Source organism: Neodiprion fabricii, chromosome 4 (assembly GCF_021155785.1).
Source record: "Neodiprion fabricii isolate iyNeoFabr1 chromosome 4, iyNeoFabr1.1, whole genome shotgun sequence".
NCBI lineage: Eukaryota > Metazoa > Arthropoda > Insecta > Hymenoptera > Diprionidae > Neodiprion > Neodiprion fabricii.
Window position 1 is genome coordinate 14,826,216 of NC_060242.1, and position 13,363 is coordinate 14,839,578.

At 41.5% G+C, this 13,363-nt stretch overlaps 1 protein-coding gene across 7 annotated transcripts in view; it reads right to left on the bottom strand.

Moving 5' to 3' along the window:
• Positions 1–866: 866 nt before the first annotated feature.
• The window catches only part of LOC124179658, an 84,750-nt gene continuing 72,253 nt past the window's right edge, over positions 867–13,363 (bottom strand). Inside the window, exons 2-9 of one of the 7 annotated variants that reach the window (XR_006870119.1) lie at positions 7,126–7,522; positions 6,111–6,902; positions 5,835–6,014; positions 4,358–4,499; positions 2,303–2,433; positions 2,020–2,087; positions 1,552–1,891; positions 867–888 (exon numbers count right to left, since the gene is read on the bottom strand). Coding sequence is in view for 2 of the 7 variants with exons in the window: in XM_046564289.1 (XP_046420245.1) it covers positions 1,714–1,891; positions 2,020–2,087; positions 2,303–2,433; positions 4,358–4,499; positions 5,835–6,014; positions 6,111–6,902; positions 7,126–7,522 (1,888 nt within the window). In the remaining 5 variants the exon portion in view is untranslated. The other 6 variants (XR_006870116.1, XR_006870117.1, XR_006870118.1 and 3 more) reach the window with 6 other exon arrangements.

Here is a 13,363-nt window from a genome sequence, read left to right on the forward strand (position 1 = left end):
GATGCCGGACAAGAATAATTATGAAGCGAAAAAGAAACCCAACAAAAATAGGTTTTAGAAAGAATTGCAGCTACATCCGCAGTTGAATAGCAAATCTGATTTGAAACTTGGACACAAGGAACTTGTTTTTTTTTTCTGCGAACAGCAAGAAATCTGGCTTAAACACACACGTAGAGAGAGAAAGAGAGATGTGTGTGAGTATGAGCAGGTAATTTTCAATTATTATTATTAAGACGTAACATACACAGACTTATGTCACACAAAGCGATAAAATTAATTTCAAGTATCATTGAAAATGCGTGCCTGCCTGCCTGCAGATATCACTGGATATCTAGAGATCTAGAGAATACATATATAATTATAAATGTAATTATCAATAAATCTATGATCGTTAATTACACATATTGGCAGTGATTCGTAGCTGTTGTGTATTTTCTTCCGCTTATCTACATAATCATTTCCATCTTTGTCGGTCCTAATATACAATACTATTTACCAACTATACTTCCACCCACTCCCCCCTCCCCTCCTTCTCCTCATCCACCTCTTCCAGCCCCCCCCCCACTCCTCCTCCTCCTCCTCCTCCTCCTCCTCCTCCTCCTCCTCCTCCTCCTCCTCCTCCTCCTCCTCCTCCTCCTCCTCCTCCTCCTCCTCCTCCTCCTCCTCCTCCTCCTCCTCCTCCTCCTCCTCCTCCTCCTCCTCCTCCTCCTCCTCCTCCTCCTCCTCCTCCTCCTCCTCCTCCTCCTCCTCCTCCTCCTCCTCCTCCTCCTCCTCCTCCTCCTCCTCCTCCTCCTCCTCCTCCTCCTCCTCCTCCTCCTCCTCCTCCTCCTCCTCCTCCTCCTCCTCCTCCTCCTCCTCCTCCTCCTCCTCCTCCTCCTCCTTCTCCTTCTCCTTCTCCTTCTCCTTCTCCTTCTCCTTCTCCTCCTTGTCTCCAAAGACATAGATTTTAGTCAACTTTACTAAACTTGTAGAATAAGTTTTCGAATGCAAGTCCTCGTGCGATATCAAGGAGACTTTATGTCGCACCACGCAATAAGCTTGAAGATATTATTCGTGCGACTACCCTTCCGATCAACGGTATCGGAATTTAATTCTCAACAGTTGGTGCACTTTTCGAGCATAGCAAGCCTGACATTAAAGAAGTTAAATTCAATCTCTTACGAGCAGGAGGTTGCGTTTATTTCTATTCGTGTTCAAGAGGTCACATCTCCTAACCAAGTCATAACCATTCTTCTCGCCACCGAGAATAACGTTCTGAGCTCAAGTCCAGAAATGCCAAGACCGATTTAGATATTAATTGATTTTTAAGGCCACCAGAGTGATTATCTCCTGAAAATGTTAACTAACAGTCAATACTTAAGTAGATGAAAATCGTTAATCAGTAGATTTTATAACTTAGGGAAACATCCATGGCTAGGCACTTTTGGTCGACTCGGCTTTTCTGGAATCGATCGCGTCGAGAACAACAAGAAATCATAAATCAGACGTAAAATAATTATTATTCTAGTTTATCGTAAATTACACTAAATAAATTAAAAATACCTCTTATACCTCATTGTTCAACTCGGAGCGCGTATTTTGTCCGTTTGTACCGCGCGACTATGATCACCAGCACCTTCCACGACGTCCTGTCGGGACTGCTGCTTCAATGTTTCTCGCGATCTTGGAGATAACTCTTCTTCATTTATTTACCGTCAAATAAATTTATTGGTATCACGAGTTTTTAACTGGTTTCCGGCGTTGTTTCGTTCGAGACTGAGGGAGCGTTCCGCTATTCATTGCCGGATACAACGCTAGGTTTACTTCATCCGGCGATGTCGCTGCAGCGTTGGATATTCTAATGCATTTCATGTCTTGCACTTCAGATTCAAGGACCCACTCGTCTGGAACTCTGTGCAAATAAAGTATACGCAAAATTAACATAGCAGAAAGACTGTGCACCTTTGATTTTCAACGAAGCGTTTTTAAAGCTAAAGGAGAAGGCAGATGTCGAAAGCTGTTTTGACAAATGCAACTCACATGTCGTGTGGATACCATCGCAATAACACCTTGGTCTTGCCATCCTGCTCTACTCTTCGAGCTAGAACCTGGAACAAAATAGAAACAATGTAATTTTTAAAAATAGAACTTTCCAAGTAAAATTTTAATCCAAGGAAGCTGTTTATGATCAAGCGGTGCTTCATTTCGTCACAGTATTATTTTTTCCTTCGAAACATTTTTTTCAAACCTTTCAGCATCCAAGGTCACGTCATTGTCGGAAGCAATCAAATAGTACCATGGCAGGAAAGCTTTCGATACTTACCTGACTTGTTAAGACCATCGAGTTTCCGGGAGTTTCTGCTAAATGGCCTTGTGTGCGAGTTCGTGCAAGTTCCAGAAGCCGATGATGCAAACCTTCCATAACACCAGTGTCGATGAAGTCGAACAACCTTGCTGTGGTAAACAAATTGAGAATAATTGAATGTCAAATCACACGTTGGAGGTGATCTCAATACTTAAAGTACGGATACGAATCGAAATTCAGAATATATGCATCCATATTGGAACCGAACGAATCAACTCTACAGCTTTCGATTATTATTGCGTTACTCATATTGTACCAAGCTTTGCCAAATCCTATATTGGCAAACGAGGTTGAATTCAAGTTAAATATGGAACATGCCATTCATATCTACTTTCTTTGCATGCAGATCATGTTTGAATTCTCAACTTTGAGTTTCGAATGAAAGTTTGCAAGAAAAATCATACACTTCTCGCAAAAATTAAGGGAACAACAAAATTTTCGAAATTTTTTGGTGATTTTCAACAGGCTGTACTTCAGTGAAAAATGGTCGTACAAGAAATAAAAAAACAAAGCTTTTGAAGCTTGAAGACTCTAGTTTTTGAATTTTTTGGTTAAAAATTTTTCGAAGCACTATTAGCCATGCAATCCTTGGATAAAGCACGAAGAAAAAATTTTCAAAATTTTTTACATTTTTTTTTTCGCTCTACGGGCATGGAAAAATTTTTCCGAGCTAAACCAATGCATAAGTCGCATAGCCTGTTTATTTAGCTTCAAGATACTTTTTTTTAAACCTCGATACGACCATTTGTCTTCGAGATATCGAATTTTGAATGCCAAAGGATCCTTTTTCACTCAACTGCCGATATCTCTGGAACTACTGGTTGCACAGCGAGCCGAAGGGCAGTTTCTTTTTCTGCAGAAAATTTCCTACAAAAATCTGTCAAGGTTGATGTCAAAAAAAATTTTTTTCCACCTGTAGCGTTAACGTGAAAAAAGAGCAAAAAAATGCCATTTTGCCTTTTTTTGGATAATCGACTGTATCTTCGTCAATATTGGGGGGAAAGCTGAGGTTAGAAGAAAATTTTACAGCCTAATGTACCCCAAAGGTTCCCCTAAATCGGTAGATCGATCGGTTCAGCGGTTTTCCTGGACCGATTGATTGAAATTTTGAAAAAATTAAGGGAACAAGGTTTTTGTTTCTTAAGGGAACAAGGTTTTTGTTTCTTAAGGGACCTTGTTCTCTTATTTTTTTCAAAATTTCAATCAATCGGTCCAGGAAAACCACTGAACCGATCGATCTACCGATTTAGAGGGACCTTTGGGGTACATTAGGCTGTAAAATTTTCTTCTAACCTAAGCTTTCCCCCCAATATTGACGAAGATACAGTCGATTATCCAAAAAAAGGGAAAATGGCATTTTTTTGCTCTTTTTTCACGTTAACGCTACAGGTGGAAAAAAATTTTTTTGACATCAACCTTGACAGATTTTTGTAGGAAATTTTCTGCAGAAAAAGAAACTGCCCTTCAGCTCGCTGTGCGACCAGTAGTTCCAGAGATATCGGCAGTTGAGTGAAAAAGGATTCTTTGGCATTCAAAATTCGATATCTCGAAGACAAATGGTCGTATCGAGGTTTAAAAAAAAGTATCTTGAAGCTAAATAAACAGGCTATGCGACCTATGCATTGGTTTAGCTCGGAAAAATTTTTCCATGCCCGTAGAGCGAAAAAAAAAAGTAAAAAATTTTGAAAATTTTTTCTTCGTGCTTTACCCAAGGATTGCATGGCTAATAGTGCTTCGAAAAATTTTTAACCAAAAAATTCAAAAACTAGAGTCTTCAAGCTTCAAAAGCTTTGTTTTTTTATTTCTTGTACGACCATTTTTCACTGAAATACAGCCTGTTGAAAATCACCAAAAAATTTCGAAAATTTTGTTGTTCCCTTAATTTTTGCGAGAAGTGTATAATCTTTGTCCCAGATAAATACTGCCATCAGATCTTTTCTAAAATCATCGAAATAGTCACAATCACACGAAACATGCATTTACTTTCATTTTTATAACTTTTGCTTTACCTACCAGACCAAGGTTGTCGTCTATATCTCAAACGTTTACCGTTTCTTCTGACCAATTTTCCACCATTCTCGCAACTTTTTCTACTGCTACTGCTGCTAGTTTCTGGTTGATTGAAGTGACCATTGACGTGTCTTTCTAATGTAATCTGTGAAAAGGCAATCAGAAACCGATTAGCGAATGAGCAACGGGCATTTTTCAGAGAGAGTGCCATCAAAAGAGTGAAGGTAATAAAACGGCACGCTTTTTTATTATACCTACGAGATCAGTTTTACAATTCGACTAATCACACCGTTTCTTTTTCCATCAGTTACTACAAGGTACATTCGTTCACAACAGGTTTCACGTTTACCAATAATAATATACCCTGGCAGTAACTATCTATGCTCATTGGTTAGCAGTCAGGGTTCACATAGCCTGCGATTTCATTCTGTGCATAGGTATGTACAAAGTTGATCTGTTAGATAATTGTTATTTGGCACGATGATTCAGCTATCGCTGGAATATGGTCAGGATGTTTCTTTATTACCTAAATGAAATGTATTATGGACCAATTTCGATGAATCGCTTCGAATGAGTTTGATGAGAAATAATGCTTACAGAGCTGGTTCTATGTACGACCAAACGTCATACAAATGAAAACCAGTTATCGACGCATGATATACTAGAGTTTAGGCTGATTAACTATTTTTGCGTTCAGGAAAGCCCTTGTATTACAATTCGAATGGGTGTTGACCCTTTGAAAGTTACGACTGTAACATACATCTAGATGATTTACAATTTCAAAATACTTTACCCAATGCTGTGCCAAGACTTTGAAAACGATACGATTTAAACATTTTCCATGGAACGAGTCGATTGACTTTGCGGGACATAAATTGATTAATGGACAGTGAAAATTACGTCAATTATTCCGAGTTTGGTGCCATTTACCATAGCAGAAAGTAAACTGTTGTAGGCGGTTCCATGAAAAATTCACGTACAAGCAGTTTTCAATGCAATTACATGAATCTACAAGCTTCAAACTTAACCGCCTATTGGATTATCAATCACTTTCAAGTCTTGTTTGCAAAAGAGGTTTGATCGGGTAGAGAGAAATATTTTTAAAAATCAGAAAACGAACGGTCAAAATATCAAATTTTTTAAATTATCTTTACTCGCTAAGTATACAGGTTGCAACAGCATTAACACTACATCACACCGATGTCAAACGATTAGGCTTCGTCTCATACCTACAATCTTTGAGACATGTTATTCATATGTTGATCGCTCAAGTCTGATTGTGAGATTTGTATGGGTATAGGGGTAGTAGAGATATTACCATAGTCAATTCTCTCTATAAAAAAAGACTTCAGACAACGGAATACTTGACTTTGTTTTCATCTAGGGAGGATGAGGAGGGATCTTTCAAACGAATCGTGCCAAGTACATTTCCTCATCTCGATAGTACAGGCGACACTAGTTATTTGAAAGCGCAAAATACCTGTGAACTGAATCTGCTACCACATCCGTCAACGATGCACCTGAACGGTTTATTTCCACCGTGTGAAAGAACATGTCTCTCCAACCACCGGCGAGAGCAGGAAGTTCTCCCTTGTACTTTACAGCCCTGCCAGTGACAAATGAAATTGTCACCACCGGTTTGAGTATTGATGTGAGAAACCTGGAAGGATAGGTTTGTTATAGATTATATATAGAACCGCCAGGACAAACGAACGAGTATCGTCGAAAATTGCTAACGTTACATGGTTATATCGACCTGCAAATGCTCAAGTAGACCACTGCTCGACTCAAATCTGGCGTCGCATTGGTCCCAATTGCAGATACCGCTGTCTGTTGTCTGGGGTCTGTTCTTTCCCGGTGCTTGAGCTGGAAATCGGATGGTGGTCGGTGCAGAAAGTATAGGCGACAGAGGTTCCTTCGGTTTGTTGTCAACGTGGGCTACCTCGTCGTCCTGCGGGGTACGGGGACCGGTGGGGGGCGGCCGCGAGAGATGCTCGTTCTGTGATCTGGTTGCAATAATCGTCGACGTCAAATTGTTGTTCTCGTTTACGGTCGGCTTGGCGAACGCGTCGTCTCGAAAACCGACGTCATCTATAGCCTCCGTCGTCGGCGAGGAGGTCGGGTTCGGGTTCGGGTTCGAATTCAGAGTTGGGGTGGGAGTGGGGGTGGGGGTGGGGGTGAGGGTCGGGGTCGGAGGCGGTGAGGACATAATTTTTGGATCGGGACTGATGTTGGACGGCAGACGCATGGATGAGAGCTTTACAGTCGGAAGGGAGTTTAGAATGTTGGTGGAAATAGGTAGACTAGGAACGGGGTTTGGTAGTTTTTCAATTTTATTATGAGCACGTGGCGCGATAACGGGCAACTTTTTCAACGGTGGCGGCGACATCGTCAGCGTGCGAACCTCCCAGTCGTTCGGCCTTCCGTTCGGAGGCGTTGTCCCCAAATACTTGGCCAGTCCACCTTTGTTTCTCTGAACTGTCGGAGGTCGGCGAAATTCTGGCGAACTCTTGGCGACCAGCGTCGACATTTCTAATGACTTCTTCACCTATTTCAATGATACAGAATATTAGGTATACGTATACGGTACGCACCTATATTATACAATAACACATGTTGCGAATCGACAATGTCATCCAAAGAAATATTTACGAAACTTAATTGGCATGAGTATACGTATTAATAATATGATACGCACGGCAGATCGATCGCTACTTTTTTTTCTCTCTTTTCTCTCTCTCTCTCTCTTTTTTTTTTTTTTTTGCAAATACCTTGACTTGCTGCGGCTTGATCTGCGTCTTGAAATACTCGGTGATCTTTCCCTGTGTGCAATTTATTCGGCCATTCGGCCCTTCGTGATGGCGGTGCTGACCCTTTCCTCGGTTAGTCGGGTCGGCAGCCCCGGCCTTGGGCAGGGTCCCAGCTTCCGGTTCGCCCTTGATCTTCTTCAAGGTGGAACAAGCGGTGGCGGCGAGGGGTGGCGTCCAGGGCCATTGAGGGCCCCGCGAGGGGGTTGACGTAGGGGGCGCCAGCTTGTGCAGGGGGCTTGGGCCACTCGATCGAATACCGGCGAGACCTTCGTCGCTGCTCGTACTACAGGGTGATCCGGGCTCGGTTATGTCGCTGGTCCCGCTGCTGCTGCATTCGCCGCAGGAGACGACCACTCCGCTGTGAAATCGAAGCAAAAATTAATGCTTTGTTTACGTCGGGAGCCAGCTCGTCCAAATTTTGTGACACAAGGCTTTACACATCAACAGACAACTATCGCGTGGACGTATTTTGCAGGTATATGTTGCACACGTATAATTCGTAAATGGTCGGCTGTCTGCTCTCGGTCACGCCGTACGAGGACACACTGGGAAATTGCACCGCGATTGCCAAATGATCATATTACCAGAAGCGAGACTAAATTACAGTTCAAACCTTACCAATTTTGCCGCAACGGCGCCGCGGCGCTTCGTCATTTGACCAAATTTGCAAAATTGGGACGAGCTGTACGGCACAGTTTGCTCGAGGCTACTTTAAAATAAATATAAATGTAGACGATTTTGGGAAAATAGGCGAGAGGGTAGCTACGCCTGACCAGATTGATGGATGACTTGAAATAATTTAATAAAAAGAAAAAATTATGTTTGATAGTTTCCAATATGAATTTCTGAATCCGAAACTGGGTATTAAATAACGTGGAATACTGATTGAGCTAAATAATAATTGCTGCGAGAAGTCATTAGAGAGTGCGAGGTACGGGTGTTGAATCAATTGCAAGAAACAATATATTATGCATGATCCATATTGACGGCCGCGCACGGGCACTGACACCGCTGATAAAGCCTGGATAAAATTTCGAGGGACAATAGCCAGCATTGAACGGCCACTGTTGCAATCCAGTCAAGACCGAGATATCGATAGCTAGGGGTCAACGTTCTCACATCTCTGCTGATCAACTCTAACCAGTATAGTCATGCGCTTAGGGAGAGAACGGACGGACAACCATGATAGCCACTCACGACATGTCAGCCTCTTCAGCTAAGCGCTGATCGTAGGGTTGTAGATATGGGTATTATGTGTGCATACATACGTAATAGGCGCATATGCGCACGTGCCTAACTTGATAGCGGAATTAATTGATAATGAGTTAATGTCGATACATTAGGAAAGAGATTATTTATGCTTTTGAAGCATTTGATGCTACAGGCGTGAAACGAGATGATAGAAGGCGAGGGAGGAAGTGTGGAGTGGAGCAAACGTGAACTAAGTACGATGGGTTAATACCACGTGGTATAAATAAGCAAGTTATATAAACACCGCGTTACTAATGGTCGTAATTTACCAACGAATTTCGAAAACGTCAGCCGCGCATGTTCCACGGGCAACCATAGAGAGGACTGATTGTAAGTATAAGGCGCAAACTGCAGTTACAAGATGACATGCAGACTTAGGCATACTCGCTGACGACGAACTGGAGTTACGTGAGTAATTGTAAAAACCGGTTCACGGGATGAAGAGGAGTTCTTACTCAACATAAACACTGTCCTCGGGACAATGTTCTTCGGGGACACTACGTCCGCGCACATTCCCCCCGAGATGGGAATGGGCAATGTCGGGTCACCGAATTGCAAGGCTATACGTGACGTGGCACTCCCCTACCTCTTGTAAGTGCAACGCCACTTGCGACGAACCGAACACCGAAGTACACGTGGTGTTAATTAATCCTGTTATACCTATACGGGCGCAGATCATACACATTGCGTACATACTGCGTTTATATAATCTCTCTCTATATATTTCTGGGATTTTCTTCCTTCGTCGGTAAGAGAACTCCGTTACTATTCCACATTTTAGGCAACACTTCGGAAGCACCTTTTCGCCTCCGAATTTTCGCGAGACTGACCTAATTTTCATTGATCTCCGTGATAGGACAATCATAACACTGGTAACCAGTTTCTCACTTCATTTTTTCATTTCTCACTTTTCATATTCACTTAATTTAACTCTACCTGTTATCTCTAACTCCAATTTTACTTTATCTCATCCCTTGTCTTAACTTACTATTGTAGTCTCCACTGTAATCTACTTTAATTTCTTTTCTTTATTTTCGTTTTCTGATTTTACCTATTTTAAGTTGTTATTTTCTGTCTGCTTACTTGCACTTTCTGTTTGTTTTTTTCTTGCTATATCCTGTAATTAATTTTCTATCTTATGTACTTGTCCAATATCGCTATGGACATAATAAATTATACCTATTTATCTGTCTCTCTAGCCGTATACATACTCATACATACGCGGGCACATACCAAGCCGAATAATGTATAGTCAATTTCCAATACGAATGATTTCAAGTTGGCGACTGGACGACCTTTGCAATATTAAGTACACATCATCGGGTGGCATACCACACATATGGGAATCTCTGCACGTATGGTCAATTATGATTGTATTTCTATTGCTGCCAGGTATGCAATATCATTGTTACGTCGCATCTCGAGGCGTTGAAGTGCAATGCTCGCCTGGATCATGAAACGGTGACAAAGATCTGGGAAAGAAATAGTAAGAACTTGGTGAGCTAGAACTCTGCATCGAGACAAAAATTCATAACAACTCAGAGAGAGGGGGTTATATTTCGACCCCGCCATCCGCTGTTGCAGTTTGCTAATCCACTGCTTGACTGACCTTCGACTTTCCAGATAACGGGATTATATGCGAGCAGGGAGCGACCGGTTAAACCACAGGTACTCCCTCGAGTCATACTGCGCCTCACATTCGTTTCTAATTGTTTATAGAAACTGCAGCATGGTCTACCTAACGAGGCAGGCTCCGGCATGTCGAGAGCTGTGAAAAATCTCACTGTACTTGGCTCGCCAAGGACGACATTGAAAATCAGGTGCTGCATGATTGCATGTAATGATGAATAGTCGTTACTCAAAGGATCCGAATTTCTCAACCTACGGTCTTTCCTTGCAGCACTGGAGATATTAGCTGCCATCCGCCATTGACCTTCTGTTCCTTGACTGAGAATCTCAAATTTTAGAGTTTCTGATAACCCTACCGATGTTCCAAATTCTTAGGTTGTAACTTTTCTTACACACAGTCTCGTCAAATAAGTCTTTCCTCATCAATGAAGTGCCACGAAGAAATTTACCCTACAACGATACGAAATCCAATGATGTTCCGAATTTTCATACAGCAATTAAGTGTACGTAGGTATGTACGTGGTGCACACAATATATCTACACGTACAGAAGCAAGTAACCGCTGGATATCTAAATAGAACGGTTGTTAACCCTCGCGAAACTGCGAGGTTTTCGCTACTACCGTGGTGCAGCATAAACACGGTGAACCTTAAGACACACCCGGGTTCATTTGCCCGTGATGTTGTAACGCTTCTCTCCTCAACCGGATAAGACTGCGAAGGACCGAGTGAGAAGAGGAGAGCGAGATGGAGGGGAGAGAAGAGCCGAGGCAGAGAGAAGAAGAGGGAAGAGGGCGGCAACAGCCTCTGCATAGTTGGTATTCACTTCCAAGTTCTAGGCGGTAGACTTACAACACACTCGGCTCTACAAGCCTGCCTTCCTATACTTAGAACTCACAATCAGAAGAACTTCCTCTCCGTTCTTGTCTTCTTAATTCTGCCTTGAGTAAAGTCAGGTTGGGTCGATTCGAGTTTAGGCAAGTCAAAATTTATCATTACCTATAGTTTATTGTTACATTCGTTGTATGACTCTGCTGGTCTCATTTGTCGCCACCTGCATCGTTTCTCGCATAATATAATCATACCTACTTTTGCTAGCAACAGACCCGAGCAAGTGCGACCAGTGTCACACTAGAGTTGCCAGTAATGACTGTCTTGGGAAATACACGTAAGAATTGGTAGTTATGCGTACAGAACGGCGCACATCTGTAAAGCAGATAAGGTAGGTAGTAGGTTGGCTCTTATACTTGATTCTCCTCATTCCTGCCAAATTACCACTTGAAAGAAAGCAGTGATAGCTGCAGTAAGGCGAGACTTAAAATTGTTTGTCCCAGGTGAATCTCAATTCCCATTCATTTGTGCCACCGCATATCTCTAGCGCTGTAAACTGGTATACAATATACATCTACGTGTAAGTTTGATGTTTTTAGGTATGTGCAAAACAGCTCGGGGCTTCTATATAACACAAACACCCCTGTCCCAAAACAATACTTTCGCTTCGACTTTCTTTGATTTTACGGTTATTCCATTTCAGCGAAACGTAACACTCTGGGTTTGAAGATTTGAAGACTAGAAAAAATCAAGCGATTTAGAAGAGAGGAAACGAAATGGTATGAGCGAAGGTCTAGCGGTGTTTACGTACACTGTTCTGCGCGTAACAACATGCGTAGCTGTGTCCGTTGTCAGAATAAACATTGGCAAAGAGAAACTAAGATATCGATTGATTGAATCTTATTATGCCCTAGCTATGTTATGGGACAAAGGTTGAATACAGTAGAGAAAAATACAGTTTCAAAATACAAATTCGAATAAGCGACAAGATACAAAAAATATTGTATACATATATCGGGGTGAAGCATCGGAAAGGCGGAGAGGATGAAGGACTTGCAGTCGAGGATTGCTCATTGTAAAAACGCGATGATCTCAACACGTTCGGTCAATTCGCTCGCTTGACCGTGACTGTAGATTTCATCCAAGCGTTGTTATAAACAAACCATTTGTTTGTTCTATATTCAAAGCATGCTGAATAACGCTTGACGCTCGATACGGCGGATTCATCCAAAATTCAAGTTTCGAATTCACTTGATGACATATCCCCTTTATTCTTCGCTGACATATATATATATGTACATACATATACATATATATATATATATATGTTAACGAGAGTCATGATGGTAGCAATGAGCGATGAATAAAAGTAAAAATGAAATAAGTCCATATCTGGATGGAATGAAGTATACGTGTACTCTGTACATATGTCTATTGGATTTGTGATTTATTCCAAATTGTTTGAGTAGATATAGATGAGTTATCGCGAAAAAACTGAAAAATCACGGTTTATGCGATAACTTCGAGCAAAATGGAGTTAGAAAGCTAAAATTTGGCATGAATCAGTCATTTACCATCACAAAACAGTTGGTCACCCGCAAAATCCATTTCGAGTTAGGGCACTATTGGCATGCTTATCCGGCTATGCCCTCTATAAAATCTTGTTAAATAATTTATAATCTACCGTTATCTTCCGCACTTAAAATTTTTTTGAATGTTCTAAATCATTTGGAAACTTGTAAAATCGTTTGAAATCTTGGTACTGTTTGAAACCATTTGAAACCTATGAAATCTACTACTTGTGCAATCGATTCACATGAAATCTCTTGAAGTCGTTCAAATCATGTAAAATTTCCTGATATTGTTTACAAACTAGTGAAATTTTCTGAAATAGATATGTTGAAATGTTGAAAGATCAATTTGACAACGCTGAAATAATACGATGCTACAATAGTATATCATATGACGTGGGACGAAAGTTGGCGATTTCGACCAGTGTGAAGTTTGCGCCTGAGCGAAGAGAGGGACGGCAATCACACGAGTGCGATCGCCAACTTTTGACCTGAGTTACACTCGATAGTTTTTGTAACAAGTGGATGTAAAGTTACGGGGCTTTGCGTGGTAGTTTTGCGAGCCGCAACTGATCAGGGGCGAAAGTGAAGCAATTGTGGACTGCGCATGCTTGAGCCTATCTGTACAACACTGAGATGAAATTGGCTGCTTTCGTCCCGCTGGACTGCTACGCAAAGCCCCACTTTTCATACACGTGTGATAAAAAAATCTTTTAAGATCTATGAGATCAGTTAAAACACCTAATATCTTGTAAAATCTGGTCATATCAGTTGTTACCTTGCAAAATATGCTATCAGATTATTGAAAAAATGTAGGTATGCTTCAATTATTAGTCATTTACCAATCACTTTGAACCGTGCACACTAGCCTGTATCTTTATGAAACAACCTTTAGTGCAGATCCAACCACTAACTGTA